Here is a 20,698-nt window from a genome sequence, read left to right as displayed (position 1 = left end):
AGAGATGGAAGTTTCAAAGCACATCAAGAAACTGAAAGGTCGGAAGTCTCCTGGCACTGACAATATCCACAATAAACTCATTAAATACGCCTGTGCGTGCCTAATAAAGGAAATCAATCAATTGTTTAATATAATTCTGGCAGCGCGCACTATTCCTAAAGATTGGAAGACAGGCATTATAGTTCCTATCTTTAAAATGGGTCAAAATAACAATTCTGAAAACTATAAAGTTATCTCGCCACTTATCTCGATGCTCTAACTCCTAACAAGTGTATTTGATGCCTGTCAAAAGTCCGGCTTCTCCCGACTGAGTTTTCTGTGGTTTCCTTTTCTTAAAGCAAACGCGGAGAAGTTTCTTAGCAAGGCCGCAGCCGATTATCCCACCAGATCCTCACACCATAGTCAGATAAATTAGAAGGAACATACTGTTTGCAGTTAATATAAGCCTTGTACATAATAAGCAAGGCAAAAAATAAGCAACTCCTGTATAAAAAAAAACAAGTGTATTTAAAATAAAACTTGAGCAAAACATTGCTAACGGAGAAGAGCAGCAAGGATTCAGGAGAAATCGTTCCACCGCCAGTTCAAGAAAAAACCTGTCATGACCAGTCATTGGCTGGTTTAAGTGGCCACTTTACACGCAGTGTAACATTCACCATTCTGTCCATTTTTAATCCCTTCAATTCTTTTATCTGTTGATGTCTGTGAAGTTAAAAAGATGAAGTTATAATTTTTAATTTATGAATATATTAGACTCTTTTGTTATTTAAAAAAATGTTTTTACACTGGAATATTTTATACGCCCTGGGCTGGCACCTGAAGCGTAAGACTGACGTTGGATGATAATAATACAAAAAAAAAATATTGAGTTATTCACAACTCCTTGAAAGTGGGCCCAAAATCAACATATTTGTGTTAATCATAAGCACGCTTTAAAGACCTTCAAAGCTTCAAAGACTCTTATTGCTTCCTAAATGTTTTTAAAAAAACATGATTGCATAATTTATTACAGTTTCTGTTGAAAATACGACTTTATTTGTGAGAATCTGACTTCCGAATAATTGAGTTTGTAGCAAACATGGCAACCTCTACTTGACTACTCTACTCTATCTCTGTTGTAACTAAATAATGGTCTAGATTACATGTCCCGCAGCTACGAAGCGCATGGGCGATTGAAAATGAAATATATTATGTAGGTATGTATATTTTCTCATTGTTTGGATCGCTGACCCTTTTCTCCCTTTTTCAGGGGTCATGGAGACCTTGCAGAAGGACGACCGAATAATTCGGCAAGTCCAGGCGTCCATCGTGGGGCTGGCCCTTCCGGTGTTTCTCTTTCCCGTGTCTTCCCTCCTGAAGACGATTGCTGCCGTCCTGGTCACCATCCTCGTCACGGGGAACCGGCCATATTGGATATACGTCATAACCAAAACCTTCCCAAGAGATTTAAGGTAAGAGTATTTATATTTAAAGCATTAACTTTGTGGTCAAACATTTTACTAAATGTTATTAAATATTTGTAAATAACCACTTGAGCTAGGGTTTCCTAGGACAGCGGTGCCCGTATTTCAACGGCCGTAGTGAACGGTGATGCAGTGGACAGCCGTCGTAACGTCGACTAGAGAGTGGTTTCCGAGGTAAACGGTGTTAAATGGTGTTGATAATACCGTTTTCCTAGGAAACCACACTCTAGTCACCGTTACGACGGCTGTCCACTGCATCACCGTTCACTACGGCCGTTAAACTACGGGCACCGCTGTCCTAGGAAACCCTAGCTTTACCGACTTTTCTATGTCTACCGGTTTCGAGACGTACCCGTTTCTTCGTCAGGACACCAATTAAACGTTGGTTTAATAGGTGTATTTTTTTTAATACAAAAATTGAGTACTCTTACTTTCTGGATATGCCTCACATATAAACTAATATTTTTTGTCGTCTTCGTGGTGTGATAGTCAGCGCGTTTGCCTACCATGCAAGAGGCCTCGCGTTCAATTCCCGACATTATTACTACTACTACTACTACTACTACTACCATCACGCCATTTCCCCGTAGGGGTAGGCAGAGAGAATGGACCGCCACACACGTCTATCCTGGCATACAATCCTAGCCTCTTCCACATTCATACATCTTGTCATACATGCCCTTCGGTTCTGTCTGCTTTTGACATGACCAGACTTAAGATTTTGGTTTATCTGATCATGCCACGTCTTCCTTGGTCGTCCTCGTCTTACGTTGCCGTTCATTTTTGCCATATGTACTTGTTTTACCATTCTCTCGTCGTCCATTCGTTCTACGTGACCAAACCATCTCAGAGACCCTTTCTTAATTTTATCAATTATACTTGTCTCAGATTTACACTTTCGCCTGATTTCATCATTCGTAACCCTGTCATACATTGATTTCCCACACATTCGTCTAAGAGATCGCATTTCAACCGCGTTCACTCGGCTTTCATCCTTCCTCTGCCAGTTCCATGGTTGACATAATAAGACTTTCTGATAGAAGAATCCTAACTGACCTAATATTACTTTTTAAAGTGATCAATTCATTAATTGACTGTCCTGATTTGCTGGAGTTGGTGTGTTTCCGTGTACCTGGTCGACATACCCGCCACAGATCTCCTTTTTGTTATGTAAGTTCTAGGACCAACGATCACATGCACTCGCCTATCCCTTGGCTCCATAGATATGGCAATCAGTATGTGGACAAGGCTGATATATTTGGTTCTGGACTTGATAGTTATAAAACGAGTCTGATTTCTTTTTTTCTCTCGCAATATTATTCTTAAACTTTTCTTTATATTTGAAAATGTTTTTCCTTTTTTTGTTTTTTCATATTTATGTATTTATTTCGTTAATATTTTTGGTTGCTTATGTGTATTTACCTACTTGTTACTATTGTTATAGTTATGCAATTTTATAATTTTTTATTATGTTTTTATATGTGTATTTTTTTTTCATATTTATGTTCAATATATGTTAAAGGCAATTTATGCCGTTTACGTAAAATAAATAAATAATATATTAATTTAAAAGGGTGTTTTCTCACTAGAATATTTCATAGTCCCTGGACTGGTACCTGAAGCGTAAGACTGATCATCTTACCTTCATGTACAAAAAATATATATTAAGGTACGCTGCTACTGGTGTATTAATTCAGTGCCCTATGCACCATTAGGTGTGGAAAGGGAATGATGATGTTTTTTTTTTTTTCGATAATTGAAATAATATTTTACTTTTTTAATTGCAGAATAATTTCAAGAATGATTCGCGCCACGATAAAATTATATAATTGGGAGAAAAAAAATCTCACGGTCGCCAAGAGGTTCTTCGAGTTGACGCAAAAACACCCTGACAAGTTGGCCATCAGGGCGGAAGATGGGGACTGGTCCTACAAGAGGGTGAGTACGAAATCGTTTTATTTAATTTATTTATACATTTTATCATGAATACAATTTTATGTGCAATTTCACAAGTTCCATCAAAAAACTTCATAGGCATCGGATTGGCGCATGAAGAGGAGAAATGATCCTCTCGGCTTCATGTTTGTTTATAATGATCGCTGACTCTCTAAATGTTCACATCGCCATAGACGCCATAGACCAACGGATCGTCGTATCTCTTTGTTTTGTGTGGTGATAGCGTTATTTCCAGATAATTCTTTATTAAATTTTGACTGCTCCGAACAACAAAAAGTGACGCCCACTATTTCAAGATTTAAAATGAAATAAAATACCTTTCTGTTACGTACGCTTAGTATTCGTACATATTATTCTGTATGTCCATATGTATAAGGTTAAGCTCGTAGTAATTGATACTAATTCATACCAATGAACTTCACAACAATCGCCTCTGAACTTTGGTCCTGCACCACTTTGCCGCTGACATATGAGCCGAGCTGATTCGCTATATTTGATAATAGCAGCAGCGATTCAATGTCCTATTAGTATTGTGTGGAGACACAAATGGCGTACCGCAGGGCTACCAACTATTTCCCCTACTATTTAAATATACATTTTTTTAATAATGAAGGAAAGCTTACCAAATGCTGGGCTTCATTTTAAGAATTTCTAAACCCTTTAAACAACCTTATACGTTGAAGACTCCATACAACACTTTTGTACGTAGTAACTTGGAGTTTGCTAACGTTGTGTGGAACTCAAAATACATAACAAACATTGAAAGGATTGAAAATGTTCAACGATTTTTTTTAAATACCTAGATTATAAAAACAATAAATCGCTTTACTCGTACAACCAATAAACTGAACAATATATAATTTTTACCCTTGAAAATAGACGCATTATATCTGAATTATGCAATTTATATAAAATATTTTATGAAATATTTTATATAAATTGTTATGACGAATTAGACTCTTTAAATCTACTCTCCAAAATTATCTCTAATACACACTGTGTAACATTCACCATTCTGCCCATGTTTGAACATCCACATTTCCTCAACTCTTCCATCTGTTGACTTTTCCATATTCCCTTTTCAAAATATTTTCTTCCCTCTCCGTTGAAATAAATTTAAATATGAACAACTCCCTAGGGAGGAAATCCAGCCAGTCTGCAAGCATTTGGACACAATCAAACATTGTTGAATTAATTTTTAGATTACACCGCATACAAAGTCTGAATGTATAAGGTGACATTGATTTTCATGAAATTTTGACATCATAGAATTTTCAAAAGGTTTCAATTTTCAAAAGGCTTTATTACAGTTTTTTTATGAAAACGGCCTGGCTGTTTTAACCAGAACATAGAATTGACCTTCCTGAACGTGATAGGACGAAACATTTTTTTTTCAATATTGTGGACTGGCTGCTTTCTGCATAACTGACCATGTTCATTTGTATACCGTACGTCCGAAGACGACATTGAAAGCCCCACCCACTTATCCGGATTCGTTTTAAAGTTCTTGTAGCCTCTTTTCAAATCCGCTCATTACAAAAACTATTTTTTCTAGCTGTTATAAAAAGTATATAAATAGTTTTAAAATTCTTTGTTTATAAAAGATTCGCGTTTTTTTGAGAATTTATATTTACTGCTTTCAATGCCCCTATCAACTTAAGATCAACCTCAGTATAAACAGTCAATTTGTCTGTCACCCTTAATATAATTTTCCCAATTCTGACCGAAGACGACATAAAACTTAGACGTTTTTTTTACCTTTAGGTGGTTCGGACATAGGAAATAATTTATCAAAAAAAGCAAAACCATAGAGGTACGCCAATGATAAATATCAATTGTGTGTAAAAAAAAATCGCTCAAGTGCCATAATCCAGGAAGAAAATACGGGAATACGTTTGTATGAAGAAAAGGGTGACCGCGTTGACCGGTTCTGCGCATTGAAAATAAAACATTAAATTTATACAACTAAGGGATCATGGACATTAAAACAGGTATTATTAACCAATTACAACCGGGATAGCGAACATTTTAGAAAAGGGAATATGGAAATCTAGGCATTTACAGGGCTTACGACTTGTCGCTGGCTAAAATTCACCATATTAAAAAAAAAAAAAAAGTTTTTTTTCCATACAAATATTGTTTACATAGAAATATATTTACAAAAATACACTTTGGAAAATACATCTTAAAATTTAGCTATAACACAAATTGGAAAAATGCCTACAAAGACTTCAGCGTCTGAGCGTGGGCCATTCCTTTTTTAATTATTAAAAAGTTTATAGCATATAAATATGGTATGACATGACCATGAAAAGAAAAGAATAGAAAAATAAAAGAAAAACCAAATTGACATATGCTGATATTACGAAAACATGATTTATTTGCAGTATGCATTTATTTTTAATTTTTTTTTAATAATGTGTATCTGTTTCTTCAATGCTAATCCAAGACCTCAAACCTACTTTTAACTGTACCAGTGATTTAATGTTTCGTAGTTCCTTAGTTTGAAGATTGAAGGATCTTGGACCAACATGTGAGGAGTGCCTCTGTGCGAGCTTAGTTCTGCATCCTGGAACTGACAGTACACTATCGTATCTATTGCTAATACGATTTAATTTATTACTAAACAATTCCCTATTCAAGTAAACATATTTCAGGCACTGAAATAAATATAATTTTCGAAAACTAAGGAGTCCACTCTACGTATAATTTATTACTGGGATATAGCCTATTTTTTTTGTAAATTATCTTAATTATATTTTTCTGTGCCATTTCTATTGTGCGACTATGCGCGTCCAAGACTCTTCCCCACCCAATTATACCATATGTTATTGAATATTGAATTAAAGCGTAATATACCATTTTAAATTTTTCTTTGGTTAAGATATTTTTCAGCCTTTGGAAAACATAAGATAAATATCTGAGTTTATCTGTTATATTTCTTCAATTCTTCCACCTGTTGATTTTAGTGAAGTTAAAGAGCTGAAACCTTTATTGTTGTGAAGAGATTCATCGGATTAAATAATTTCACATACTAGGGAACGCCCGGAATCAATTTTACAATTTTTAAACTTCTTGGATCAGTAAGTTTTATTACAATATTTTGAATTTGTCACTTAAACCAGCCAATGACAGGTCATAAGCCCTGTAAATGCCTAGACTTCCATACTCTCTCATAAAATGCTCTCCATCCCTGTTGTAATTTGTTGATTTTAATGACTCCCTAGGGGGTCAAATCCAGTCTTTTGTCTACAAACATTTGAACAAACGCAACACATTGTAATAAAACAGGTATATATTTAGAAATGAATATACATAATCCTGTTTTATTATTTCAACAGTGTCTTCCTCAATCTAATGCAAACGGACGTAATGAATCAAGTCTTTATGTCACGTGTAATTTTGTGTTTTTTGAGGGTATGGAGTGAGGCTTTAGGGGGGTTGAAGTAAGTAGACTATAGGAAATATTGTTTATTTGATTATGTACAATTTTTCGTTTTTATTTTTCGCTTTTTTAATTTTTAAGATTAAAATTTTCATTTTGTTTTCGTATAATGCAAATTTGCCATTCTTAACATTCAAACATTAAAAAAAATATATCTAGAATCTTTATTTTAAAAAGTTAGAGTTAGTTTGTTGTATTACAATATTATTTTACATAAAATATTAAACAATTACTGTCCCGATAAACTTTGAACTAATAGTTTGTCATCGGGTGACATTGGTTTAAATTTAAATAAAAGAGCACAGACACAAATAAAACCTCAACTAAAACAAGATAAAATATGTAGTTTAAAACCATTAAAAAGTATAAAAAGAAAAGAGAAAAAAAAACACTGATAATGGTTTTGATCTCTAATGTCTTTAGAAAGAAAAATGGCGGGTGCTCATAAATCGCTGTCCTAGTTCTTGTATGTTCAATAGACCATTTAAAAAAATGAATTATGAATACCAATATGTTCATTATCTTATTACGCGTCCATGTAGCTAAATAATTTTTTTCCCAGTGCCAATCTCCACTTACTTACTGATTTGACTTATTTGAGTTTAAAAAGAAATAAAATGTATTTTGTACAATTTGCAAAATAATTTAAGCAACTAAAACAAAAAAATAGAAATTTAAATTTAAATCTAAACAAAATAAAATATTTTTAAATATGTAATTCCTCTGTACGTGTGATGTCACCGTACTTCTCCTAAACAGCTTAACCGATTTACGTGCGGTTTTCAGAGAAATATAGATCTTTGCGCTGTGCGTGTTCGTAGATATAAAAATCTTTAATCGAATATGTAAAAAAGAAGTTAGGAGCATAAATGTTTTATTCATCGATCTACCAGGGTTGCATTCGAGGAGAATGCATTTGCAAAAAAATTAAAAGATGTTGTTTTTTTTGTGTATAAAAAAAGTTTTTTTTTTAATGTTTAAGTAGGTACATCGGCCAAAAACAAGTTACATTAATAAACATAAGAAAAACATCAACAGAAAGGAATAACAATATAGATACAAACAATAGACAACAAAAATAACATCAAAATATCAATTGTAATAATAAACACATATCCAAACCAACATAAATTGAAATAAGCCCTAACAGAAAAACCTACCAAAACCTGATAGTGCCTATTTAACAGAAAAGATAACCTTACAGTAAAATTAGAAGGAAGATAGAACTGAATAACTAGAAAAATTACAACAAAATGTACAAAATATTAACAAACATAATCTTATATAAATGATAAATTATAACTTTTAAAATTTAAATTAAAAATTAAACGCCGGCAGTAATAATGACGTTAAAATATTTTACATAAACCTAAAAATGTAAGATAAATTTATTGTAAAAAAAATAAAGAATTAATTTAAACATAATTATTTTAAGGGAACAGTTTGAGCTTAAAAAACTATAAACAGAATCGATCAATAAACAATTTGTACAAGAAAAAAATTGAGATAAATGAATTGGAAAGGTTATAAAAAACATAAGTAAAATATCAAATATTTTTTTCCTCCCAGTCATTAAAGGACCAACTACGGTCGTCTCACCAACAAAGGGGTGTACTTATGTAAGAATACGATTTTAAAAAATGTTTTGAATTTAATATTATTTTAGTGTTACCAAAAATCCAACAAAAATAAATAAATTGGTAAAAATTATAAGGAATTTAAGGAAATAATCTGATTAAGATCCACAAAAAACAAATGCTGTTTGTAAACATTCAAAAACAAACTTTTTTACACACAAAAAAAAACAATATCTTTCCATTTTTTTGCAAATGCATTCTCCTCGAATGCAACTTTGGTAGATCGATGAATAAAACATTTGTGCTCCTAACTTATTTTTTACATATTCGATTGAAAATTTTAATATCTACGAACACGAACAGCGCAAAGATCTATATTTCTCTGAAAACCGCACGAAAATCGGTTAAGCCGTTTGGGAGGAGTACTGTGACATCACACGTACAGAAAAATTATATATATCAAGATCGTAATGTACGAGGGTCATTCAAAAACTAATGCCTCATTTTTTCTCTCCTTTTCATAGTCAAGAAATTGAAAGGAAATTATATAGGTTGAAAACCACGCTATTGACGATTGATTTGTCACTTTTTTTAATAATATCTGTCCATTTCCACAATTGTCCATATTTTAACAAGGGCATTTTAACAAGCCCAGTTTTCGAATAATTGTCATTACACCGCCTTCACTGAGGTAGAGAATGAGACACAATTCATCCCAACGAATGATGTCATTGACTTGCTGAATATTGCGTGGAGTCACTGCAGTCAACGGCCTGCCGCTCCACTTTTCGTCAGCCAACGGTGTTTGTCCTTAAGCTTGGTTACAGCGACGAACCCATCGTCTAACAATGCTGACATCCACTCTTGCATCACCGTACACATTTTTCAGTCTTTCATGAAAGCGAATGGGTGTTTCACCTTCTGCATTCAAGAATTCAATAACAGGACGATGTATAATACGAACATCGACGTCGGCCATTTTGCAAGCGACTGCAGTGCTACCACCCGTTGACGCAGAAAGTTACAACTTCAGTAGATTGTAAAAAAGGGTTGAGTAATTGCGCGCCAAATTCAAAATTTTCACTTAACTTTATTTAAGTAGAAAATAATTGGAGGCATTAATTTTTTACTGAACCTCGAGCCCAAGTTTCAACCAATTTTTGGCCGCAACCAAAACCGCGGCCTAAACTCGTTTTATTAGCCGAATCCGATACTTATGTTGGTCACTAATAATATTCTTTACAAATGTTTGCAATAATATGGCCTACTTTATTTGACTAATGGAAACAATCACCATATGATGATAACTTTATAACATGTGCTATTATAATATTGCTATTATAGATAAAATATCTGGTTTATGTGAACTTTGGATTTGGTCATCTGAATTCCGTACTTTGACTCAATTATGTTTGTAAAAAGCTAATCAAACGACCCGTAGGTCATCTGTGAAATTTTTGAGATACGTGTTTATTTACTTATTGACTTCTTCCATCCATTTAAAATAACATTAAATACATTTGGTTTTTTAAAATATTTTATTTATATTTATTTATATATATTTATTTAGAGACTATTTGCTGCGAATCCTTCTTGCTGCTTGCCAAAAGAACTGCATCATCAGCGTACAACAAGCAGCTAACTGAAAAATTACCTATTTTTGCTCTCTCTTTTAAACAGTTGTCCACGTATAGATTAAACCATGGTAAAAAATGAACACTTGTAATTACTAATATTAAAATTAAACTTTGACTGTATTTTTTTTTTGTATGATTTGAAGCCTTTTTTGTGTAAATTGAACATTTTAGCTGTCTGTACAATAGCTAGATATTTATTTATACTATATTTCTGTGATAAAAAGACATTGTATTATGAACTTCACCTTCAAACAAAACTGTGCTACCGCAAAGCCCTGAGTTGAGATTAAGTTACGTCAAATTAAAATCAAAGTGTAATTATACATTATGACGTCTGTTGTGGTGTTTAATCTAGATATAGACTATCAAACTCATTTATCATTATTATCCACTTTGAGAGTGAAACATTTTGAACCCCCTAATTTTGAAAACATACTGTTTGTTTCCCATCTTAAAAATAGCTGTTACAATTTTTTTTTAAACGTGCCATATCGTATTTCCGAGTTTATTTGATCTTATCTTACTTTAAGTTTTTAAATTAAAATAAGAGAAGATATAAAATAATATTACACGAGACCAAAAAAATGAAGAACGCCGCGCCGTCTTTGTTTTATCTCGCCTCATTTTGTTTCAGATGTCGACATACGCCGCCCGTTTCGCCTCCTGCCTCCCGGGCGAGGCCCGCCGCGGCGCCCCGGCCGCCCTGGCGCTGGGCCTGCGCGCCGGGCCCCGCATGCTCGGCGCCTGGCTGGGCATGTCCCAGAAGGGCATCCCCGCCGCGCTGCTGCCCCCCGCAGCCCGCCAGGCGGCGCTGCGCCACGCCATCCAGGCCTCCAAGGCCAAAATGGTCATCTTCTCCGAGGAAACAAAAGAAGGTTGAAATTTTTTTTTTGTTAGCAAACAAACGTGGAAGTAATGTTGATTTTTAAATACTTCCTTATTGAAATGAAAATGGATACTTTTTAAGGTTTTTCCAAACTGTAATTTGGTAACATTTTCCGCGTTTCTAATAACTGGATTCCACTGTAGTATACAAAAATTTATATATTTTATATGTAGCATTCCCTAGTAGATTTTATTTTTAAAACCACTTACTGACAATCGTTTATGAGACGTACCCATCTCCTAATCAGGAAACTCACTACATTAACATGTAGGAGAAGGTGGTCCGAGATGGCGTAGTAGTTGAGATGGCATAGTAGTAGAGAGAGCATAGTAGTTGAGATGGAATAGTAGTTGAGATGGCATAGTAGTTGAGATGGCATAGTAGTTGAGATTGCATAGTAGTTGAGATGGCATAGTAATTGAGTTGGTATATTAGCTGAGATGGCATAGTAGTTGAGAAAGCATAGTAGTTGAGATGGCATGGATGTCATCATAGGATTAAAATATATCAGAAAGCGCGTAGAATCAAGTTTGTATACATTGCACTGTGAGTCCCGCCTGCGCGCATGCGTGAAGTGGCCTCGCAATGTTGCCAGACCGCGAACAATATATTTCATCACAAAAATATAAATTATATTTGTGTTATGTTTCAGTAGGTAAACGTAATAAAAAACTTTCAATAATAATTCAGTAATTAGGTAAATTATTACCGTTTAATATTAAACAATGGCTTATTAATAGAAAGCCGCGAAAAACTTCGACTACCCTGGCAATACTAACAAAATGTCCACCTTGTTTTATTTAACAATCTGACAGGCGGTAAAATAATCGAATTATAAAACAATATTATTTCTGAATTCGCTACTTACACATGAAATGTGTTCCCACCCTATTTACTTTTAATACCAGCAGTATGTTGACACGTAAAAACGACACAACACGTCATAATTGAATTTAAATCGACAGGTGCGTACTAAGCGACATCTACAGAGTAACTAATGGCAAAAACATAAAACTACTCATTTATGAGTAGTTTAGTCGGCTTCAGTTTGATGCTCGTACGCGGTTTCTGGACTATTTTAATTCTATGGATGTCATAATTCCGCAAATAAGCACGCGGCGCCGCCATTGATGTCGGGATTGTGTCCTCAAATGATTTCTTTATTATTTATTTCTTTAGTAAACTCACTTTTAAAACCAAAATTAAAAAACTATTATTTGAAAAAAATTATGTTTCGTTATAAAAAAAAATATATTTATATTTTTACATTATAATTTTAAATTGTTTCTATTCACTCATATCAAATACACACTTACCCTGTCCTTAAACCTACCCTCACACCCATATACAATCACACACATATTCACATACCTACCAAAACCACACTCCACTTTTTTACACACGCATCCTCACACACAAAAAAAAACTCGCACACATGCACTTCTATAATTGATATTTAACTGAACTGGATTTTTATAATTGTATTTATGTGAAAAACTGATTTGGCTTTATTTTATGTTTTTTTTATTATGTTGTGTATATTTCTTTGTATTGCTGTTGTTTTTCTTAATAAAAAAAAAAAATAAAAAAAATAAAAAAATAAAAAAAAAAAATATTTTTTCCGTGCGACGTCGGATAAACTTTCCATAATGATTTAAAATACGCATATTTTTAACTTCCTGAAAATGAGTCGTTTCGCGCCCCGTAGGACTAACGGCACGTATTACGTTACCGCGCCATACTTGTACTCGGCGGGCATGACGTGTAATTTCAAAGTGACGTGACGCCAACTGCGAGCGTTTTACATGCTCGTTTTCAAATCCAAAATTATGAATGAAAACATGGTTTTTATACATAGTTATATTATTAGAGTCGAAAAAATCCACTCTAAATAGTAATTTATTTTTTTAACGTCATTCCTGAGCTGTGATAATCCTATTTTTAAATAATTTTACAATTTACTGTTACAAGATAAGACTTAAGAGCGTTTATCAATTTCGTTATAATTTATTTATTTATTATCATATCATATCGGTACATAAATTTTTTAATTTATACAAAGTCACTCTGACTGTCTAACTAGGGTTATTTACCCCATTCTAAGGCTGTCAAAATATAAAAACAGTAATCTCCACATATATAAAAAATAAATTTAAAACAGCATTTTTAGAAAAAGTTGTAAACATAGTAAAAAACAGAGCAAAGTGCATAAAGTTAAAAGTGAGATTTTTTAAATTAAATTAATTAAAAAATATCTGTACCTCAGAGGCAGACGGATGCAAATCCAAACGTCAAATGTTCAACAATAGCCTAAAGAATCTACTTTCTCCAAGTGATTTTTAATAACTCAGAACATTAATTTGTATTTTCAGTATCTTAATACATTGGTTCTTTTATTTATAAGACTTACATTTCTTCAAAATCAATACGAAAATCGAAATCTCATTCCATCAAATTCTGGATTTTCATCTGTCTGCCTCTGGGGTACAGATATTAATAAATTAATAATTACAATTCAAATGAGAACACATGTTGGTTATCTGACAGGATTTATTTAATTAGTTTCTCATAATTTCAGCGATCGAAGAGATTCTGCATGAGCCAGAAATGAAAGACATGATCCTCGTCCAATACAACATGGACAAGACAAAGGACACTCCTCTGCTGAAGGGGGCGATGGCGATCAATCCAGATGACGAAAGTTTACCCGGGAATACCAACGTAGAAGAACTAGAAAAGGGAAAATATACCGACAGTTTGATTTATATCTATACTAGTGGCACAACTGGATTGCCAAAGGCGGCCATTATCACAAATTCAAGGTATTATAAAAATAACCTATTTTTTTCACCCTACCCTTGCTGTGCTGAAAAAACCCACGCGTTACGGTGCTGTGTAGTCATTACGCATGTGCATTTTGAATTCCCGCTAAAACGGTCATTCCATTGGCCACGCCCCTTATACGTCACGATTCATGTTTATTTGTTCCTGACCATTCAAATTTGTTCAGAACATTGTCACGAATCTTGACGTCATAACTATCAAGGATAAACATGCTGCGTTTTTCTAGTGACGTATGTAAAAAGAAAATCTTTTTTAATTTTATGCATGAAAACATTTCTCCACAAATCCATATTGATTTTGAAAATACAATTAATTATTCAAAATCCATTTCATATATTTTTATCGGTATTTATAGTATGTAATATTTACCTATTGCTTTAATCAACTATATTTGAAGTCAAAAGTGAAAACGTTTTTAATATAATCGCTATAAACATGAAAAAACCATTTGCTTAGTGCTCACAACACGAGCGAATGAACCACCCTTAGCAAAGCTCCGAGAGCAACTGAGCAACTGGAGCTCTGTGGTAGTAGTACAGTGTCTCTCTTGCTCGCGAATATATTCATAGCATTGCGAATGAGACGTAAAAAGTTCTGAACTCATATTTTGCGCCGTTCTTTCCCACCAAAGGGAAGTAGCGTTGATAACTCTCGGTGTTAAAATTGTCAATGAGGAACTTCAGCCCTACGGGAAATTGGGTACAATAAATGTTTTCTTGCGCGCGGTAAAAATTGGAGCATTAAATTGTACCGCAAAGTTTCTTGAAAGTGTAAGAAAAAAATTATTGAATTAAAATGAACTCCTTTGAACGTCACTTGTTCATATAAATCAACCAATGATCGAGTTATTAAAGATTTCTGGTTTGTTTGCCGTGGTCCCAATGGGCTGAACTGATTGAGAATAAGCACAAGAGAAGCTCTGATGTCACACGCGGAGTTATTTCAGAAATTCAATACTTTTAAAAATCATAGCGCTGATAATACGATATATAATATATTTAAAAAAAATAGGCTTAGTCTAATAGTCTTTTTAAAAAATAGTTTAAAAAAACCTCTGAACTTCCTGATTCTTCCTCTGTTCTTTCTCGGTGATACATAGCTAACACATTGCATCTAATAACTTTGATACGGGGTCAATTTAAATAATAAAAAAGATGCTGTAATGCGATCTAAAACATCGGAGAAGATTGCGAACGACACACGGCATAATAACCCAGAAAAACACGTATCTATTACTGTTTTAATAAACGCATTTTTTTTTTTATTTCTGTGGCTGGTATGGTCCAATGTCAGATTTTATATTTTTCTTGCTACCATTTTGTAGAGTGTCAATGTCAATTAAAAAACTTGTATATTTGACTATTTTATACACACACACGTGTGTTGTAATCTTTTTTAAATAATATTTGTTATCAAAGACACCAAACAGTTCATTATAATGCCACAAAATGTCAAATTAATTATTTTCCTGAACACTACGATTTCTGGCGTTGCCCCTTAAAGCCACAGATTTATGGCCATGTTAGGTAGAAAAAAAGGTGTATGACTTGTAGAAACTTAATCAAATTTACCCAGTGTTTTTATTAAGTATTTATGCGTCTTAAGAAGCAAATTAATGTTATCAGTTTATTTGTGATAAAAATATTGATAAGAAAGAAATCTCTTTTTTTTGTTTATGTTTTAAAGTACTTGTATTTTGATAGCATAACTGATTTATTATGATTAATGGTTTTCAAATGTTTTGTAAAATGCAAATTATTTTTTTTTATTGTTTAGTTAATCGAAAATGATGGACTCAAAATATTATTATAAATAAAAAATGTACTTGTGTAAGAATAAATGAATATATAACATTTTCTTAACCTTTTGTATTTTTTCATATACACAACTCTGATCCAAAACGGATTAAAAAAAAAAAAAGATAGAACATTTGTTTAAAATTTAATATAACCTTTTTAAAATCAACATCCTGTAGATTTTACATGCGTTTGTGTTTGTTTGGCGAATGCACCAGCTCTAGTTAATCGACCAGTACAATGTTGTGTTGAGTTGTTTTGTAACCTTTGAATATAGTAGTTAATTTAATACCTATTTGTTCCAGGTATTTGATGATAGCCGCTGTGGCGTACGAAATGACGGAAATGGATGAAAAGAAGGACATCTTGTACACTCCTCTCCCTCTTCACCACACCGCGGGAGGCGCTCTCGGCTGCGGACAGTCTCTAGTGATGGGAGTTACAGTTGTTCTGAGGAGTAAATTCTCTGCAACCAACTTCTGGAAGGACTGCCAGAAATACGGCTGCACTGTGAGTCTTGTCATATAAATTTTAATGACGTCTGTATTTTTTTTCAATAATGAGGAAAAATACATCATGTAAGATTGTAAAATAATATACAATAGTGCATGACAGTAAAAGAAATACCATTTTTCACTTATTGATAATAAACAAAGTTCAAATATTAGTTGTCCAAAGACTGTTAAAACAGTCAACATCGGGGTCACCATTTGTATGGTGCGTGAATTGTATTGAGGTTAAATAAGAAAGATGGATTATAATTGAAGTTATTTATTGAGTAGATAAACACGAGTTACATCCTTACAATTTGTACAAAAGGATTTTACAATAGCGAACACTTGGCGAGGAGCTGGTGGACGGACGATACGAAATGCCAAGATAAAATGCGAATGTTCTTCCAATACACGACGTTTAGATAAAAGACAATTATATTTGAAATCACAATTTTGAGACGTCACAAGTTCCCTTCTACTGATTGGTGGATTAGCTTCCCGTAAACCAAAAATCTATCTCAACACAATTATAATTTAAGGATTTGTTAGAACTAGTGACGTCATTCAAAGTAGTTTGTTTTTATGAAAGTAATTTTTATTATTTTGTTCATAAATTTTCAAGAAACTTCGCCGTACAATTTAACTCCTTCAACACGGTGCTTACATATGGCTGTGAGCGCCTATGACAGCACTACTATGCGCTGCTCACAGCATACATGGTGAGTCCGGATAGTGGTGTCAGTGATTTTATTTGAAGCGACTGTGCGTCGGTGCACGCGCGGACCGGTTGGAATGGTAGTGGGGGAAGTCAGCAAACGAATGCTGGGTCTCTCCGTCAAGACTGATCATCTTACCTTCATGTAACAAAAATGATCAAGTTACGCTGCGATTGGTGTACCAATGCAGTGCCCTACGCACCATTAGGTGCAGAAAGGGATTGATGATAACGATGAAGAAAACATTTTTCAAATCTAATTTCCCGTACCACTGAACTTCCTCATTAATAAACAATGTTATCTTAACACTTACATTCTTGATTTTTTATATTTAAAGGTGGCTCAGTACATTGGCGAAACCTGTCGATTTCTGCTGCTGGCTCACGAGAAAGCGGGCAGTCCCCCAGTAGAACACAATCTCCGACTGATGCTGGGAAATGGTCTCCGTTCTTCCATATGGGCTAATTTCAAGGAAACCTTCAGAATTCCCAAGATCTATGAGTTCTACGGAGCAACAGAAGGAAATACCAACATGAGTACGTTTTCAAAAATGTTATTTTTCTATGTAGAAAACTACAAAATAATAAAAATCATTTTAGTTGGAGCATATGCTGTCCACAAAAAGTTGCATTTTCTTGCGGGGGTAGAGAAGAAAAAAATTAGGGGATTTTTCTTTTTTGCATGCGACTACACTTTGATTCATATGTAGCCACACTATGATCAAATAGTTCTGACATGAACTGCCGACGAACAGTCAGCAGCAGGCGTCCAGGACGTCAAGAACCTGATGCTTTGTAAAGTAGGCAAGCGTGGTTTAGGCTCTCGGGAGGCATCCTCAGATGGCCCAGCCAACCGTTTCGCCTCCGGTTGATGACGGTTCTCACATGATTTAAATGAAATGAAAAATCACATGATTTTGTCATTTTAAAACGCCGTTCTATTAAGATTGCGCCATTAAAAAAATAATGTTAATAGATATCAGACAGGAACAATTATTTTTTAAGGTGCTGCTGATAAAAGATGTACTGAAAAGTATTATATATTGTACAATCTTAAGTATCTAAAATGTCTTTTTGTTTCAGTAAATATTATGTCTAAAGAGGGAGCTATTGGATTCATGCCACGTTTTGCATCATTTGTGTCGCCCATTTTGTTGATCAAGTAAGTTTTTGAATATACATATTAGAATATATAAATATTTTTCAAATCGGTATTTTTAAGTGAATCAATAATATTATCGGTACCTACGTAAGTGTTTTAGTTCCATGAAAAATGCTAATTTATTTATTTATTTATTTATTAGCGGACATTGTCCATGTATACAATTTATAGGGTTTAAATATTACAATAGAAGAATAGTTTAAAACATTTTAAAAAAGAAAAGAAGCATTGACAAACATAAGGGACATCGAGACAAGATCTGGACTATTTATTTAGTGCTCGTTTAAATCGTTGTAAACTTAAACAAAAAAAGTCCAGATCTTAATGAGGAAAGTTCAGTGCTATGGAAAATTTTATGTAAAAAATGTTTTCTTACATGTGGTGAAAATTAGAGCTTTTTAAGCCCCTCAAAAGATGTATGAAAAAATTTAATAAAATGAAATACTTAAGAATTTCACTGGTTCAAGGAAACAATAAACAATCAATAATTATTGTAGCATTTTTTTTTTAAAGGATGCTTGTCAGCAGGTGAGATAGAGGATATGGAAGGAGGTAATGAAAAATACACCACAACACCCAGACCAATTGAGAAAAAAATCCAAGAAAGTTTTTTTTTCGGGAATCGAACCCGCAACGCTAGTTTCACAGGTGGCCGTCTAACCAACTACGCTACGGCGCCTGTTATGTGCTGTGATAGGTTTCTAGTTTCGGTTTCACTGGATTTGTCATCCGATTCCGTCATTTAGAGTTAAAATCCAGTGTGTAATAAGTTGGTCTAGCACAGCGGTTCCTATTTTGTTTTGACTATGGAACCCTATTGATCTACCGTTTTTTGACAGAACCCCACCACGACATTACAAAAGTAAATTGACAAAAATATTATTTTTGAGACCTATGACACCTTATTGTTTGCATATTGTAATGTTTGACTTGAAAAGAAAGACTATATTTTGAATTTAATCTCTTTATTGCACGCATATAATGTGAAAAATTACAGTAATTTTTTTTCACTTTACTTATAGTTGCACTAAAATTAGGTTTAATGTCCAAAAGTTGGATACAGAGATCTGGAGCGGCATCCAGTCCAATTCTGAACTTGTTTTTAGTTTAGGTGTAAGCTGAAAAGCCAGTCTCACATCAATGAAACACCATTCCAAAAACACGTACTACGTTTGCTCAGAGGAATTTCTCTTCTGTGGCCCCATGAGTGCTCAATGTCCAGGATGAACATATTAAGTTTTCCGAAACGAAAGCCATTTTCAGAAAGAGTGTACAAGTCTGGATTTTGTCTAAGGGAAGAGACCATTGCAGGAGACTGCTGCGAGAGATTGCATGTCCAGATGCCCTTTGAAATAAATGCATGTTCATGTAATAATATTTCATTTTTATTTTTACTATTATTTGATTGTTTATTTATTTCGACGGCTTACGCCTTTAACAGAGTATAAAATAATATTGAAAAACAATTATAATGAAACAAAACTCCTGAACACAGTATAAAAAATATAGATACATGAAATAAAATCCGCAGAAAATAAGGAAATAATAAAGAAAAATTAAATAATAAATCATAACATTGGTAACATAATTAACAATAAATAAAGGGTTCAAATAAAAAAGTATTTAAGTAACAAAGGCGATGTATCATAGCATAAACAGTAAAACGAGTATACCACTTAGTACATTTTTATAATTTAGAAAAGAAGTGATTAAAAAGTAATGATTTTAATTGGTATAAAGATAAATTAAATAAATCTAAGTTTCCATGTTTGTTTGCTAACATGTGGAACCGTGGAATAGGTGAGTATTTGGCATAGTTTGAACTATGCAAATCAACAGCAAAATAAGTGTTTTGTCTCGTCCCACGCTGTCTCACATAAAAGTTCACACAATTTAAAAGTTCGGGACTGTCAAGAACATTATTTAATAACTTGAAAAGCAGCACTAAATCTGAAATTTCCCTTCTATCACTAATACATATTAATTTTAACTGCTTCATTAAACATTTATAGTTAAGCTCTTCAATCGGAATGTTTAATTTGAAATTTATAAATTTATGTACATTCCACTTTACATTATTTTGTATCCCAACTCAACACAGGGCCCTTGACCTCATAGAGTTTGGGATATATTATTATTATATTTTTTTGTAATATGTATGTATTTGTATGAATAAATAAGTCGATACAAACGGAAGCAGAACCACGATAGCCTTCTCAACGTCTGCAGGGTATTCATCTTACCAATTCAAAAGTCATTCAAGTTTGAATCAGCTGATTTTACCACCTGTTTTCTACGACAATACGCCCTAGCTGTGAACCACTGACCACTGTGACCCTTCCACGGAACCCCAGGGTTCTACGAAACACTTTTTAGGAACCGCTGGTCTAGCACAATATAATGTATTGTGTTAAACATGCCATGTTGCTTTCTTCAGTGAATGGTTTAGCTTATTTGTGTGTGTGTTATCTATCTATGGACGTTGTACCCATAGTTGTATTCTTTTGATACAAAAACAATGTATGGTGAAACCCTTGTTTTACGTTTTTCAAGGGAGCAACAAAAAAAGTGTAAAACTGAGGAAAACTATAAAGTGAGGAAATGTAAAATGTATGGGAAAAATTAAATTCCATTAAAATATAATTACTGTACAAGATTATACTAAATATACTGCAGAAAAAATGTAAGAACTGTCATGTATTTTTTCAAGCAATACTACAATA

The 20,698-nt window shown here is 33.6% G+C and overlaps 1 protein-coding gene across 1 annotated transcript in view; it reads left to right on the top strand.

Annotated features, from left to right (window-relative positions):
* The window catches only part of LOC148279150 (long-chain fatty acid transport protein 4-like), a 57,618-nt gene that overhangs the window by 30,234 nt on the left and 6,686 nt on the right, over window positions 1-20,698 (top strand). Inside the window, exons 2-8 of the mRNA XM_088230382.1 lie at window positions 1,250-1,451; window positions 3,251-3,401; window positions 10,713-10,953; window positions 13,543-13,786; window positions 15,910-16,114; window positions 17,152-17,350; window positions 17,897-17,975. Of these exons, the coding sequence (XP_088086508.1) occupies window positions 1,255-1,451; window positions 3,251-3,401; window positions 10,713-10,953; window positions 13,543-13,786; window positions 15,910-16,114; window positions 17,152-17,350; window positions 17,897-17,975 (1,316 nt within the window). The 5' untranslated portion in view covers window positions 1,250-1,254. The remainder of the gene's footprint in view (window positions 1-1,249; window positions 1,452-3,250; window positions 3,402-10,712; window positions 10,954-13,542; window positions 13,787-15,909; window positions 16,115-17,151; window positions 17,351-17,896; window positions 17,976-20,698) is intronic.

This window comes from Micrasema longulum, unplaced genomic scaffold (assembly GCF_059751315.1).
Source record: "Micrasema longulum isolate JH-2025_06_02 unplaced genomic scaffold, ASM5975131v1 h1tg000754l, whole genome shotgun sequence".
Taxonomy (NCBI): domain Eukaryota; kingdom Metazoa; phylum Arthropoda; class Insecta; order Trichoptera; family Brachycentridae; genus Micrasema; species Micrasema longulum.
This window is presented reverse-complemented; position numbering and strand designations above follow the sequence as displayed.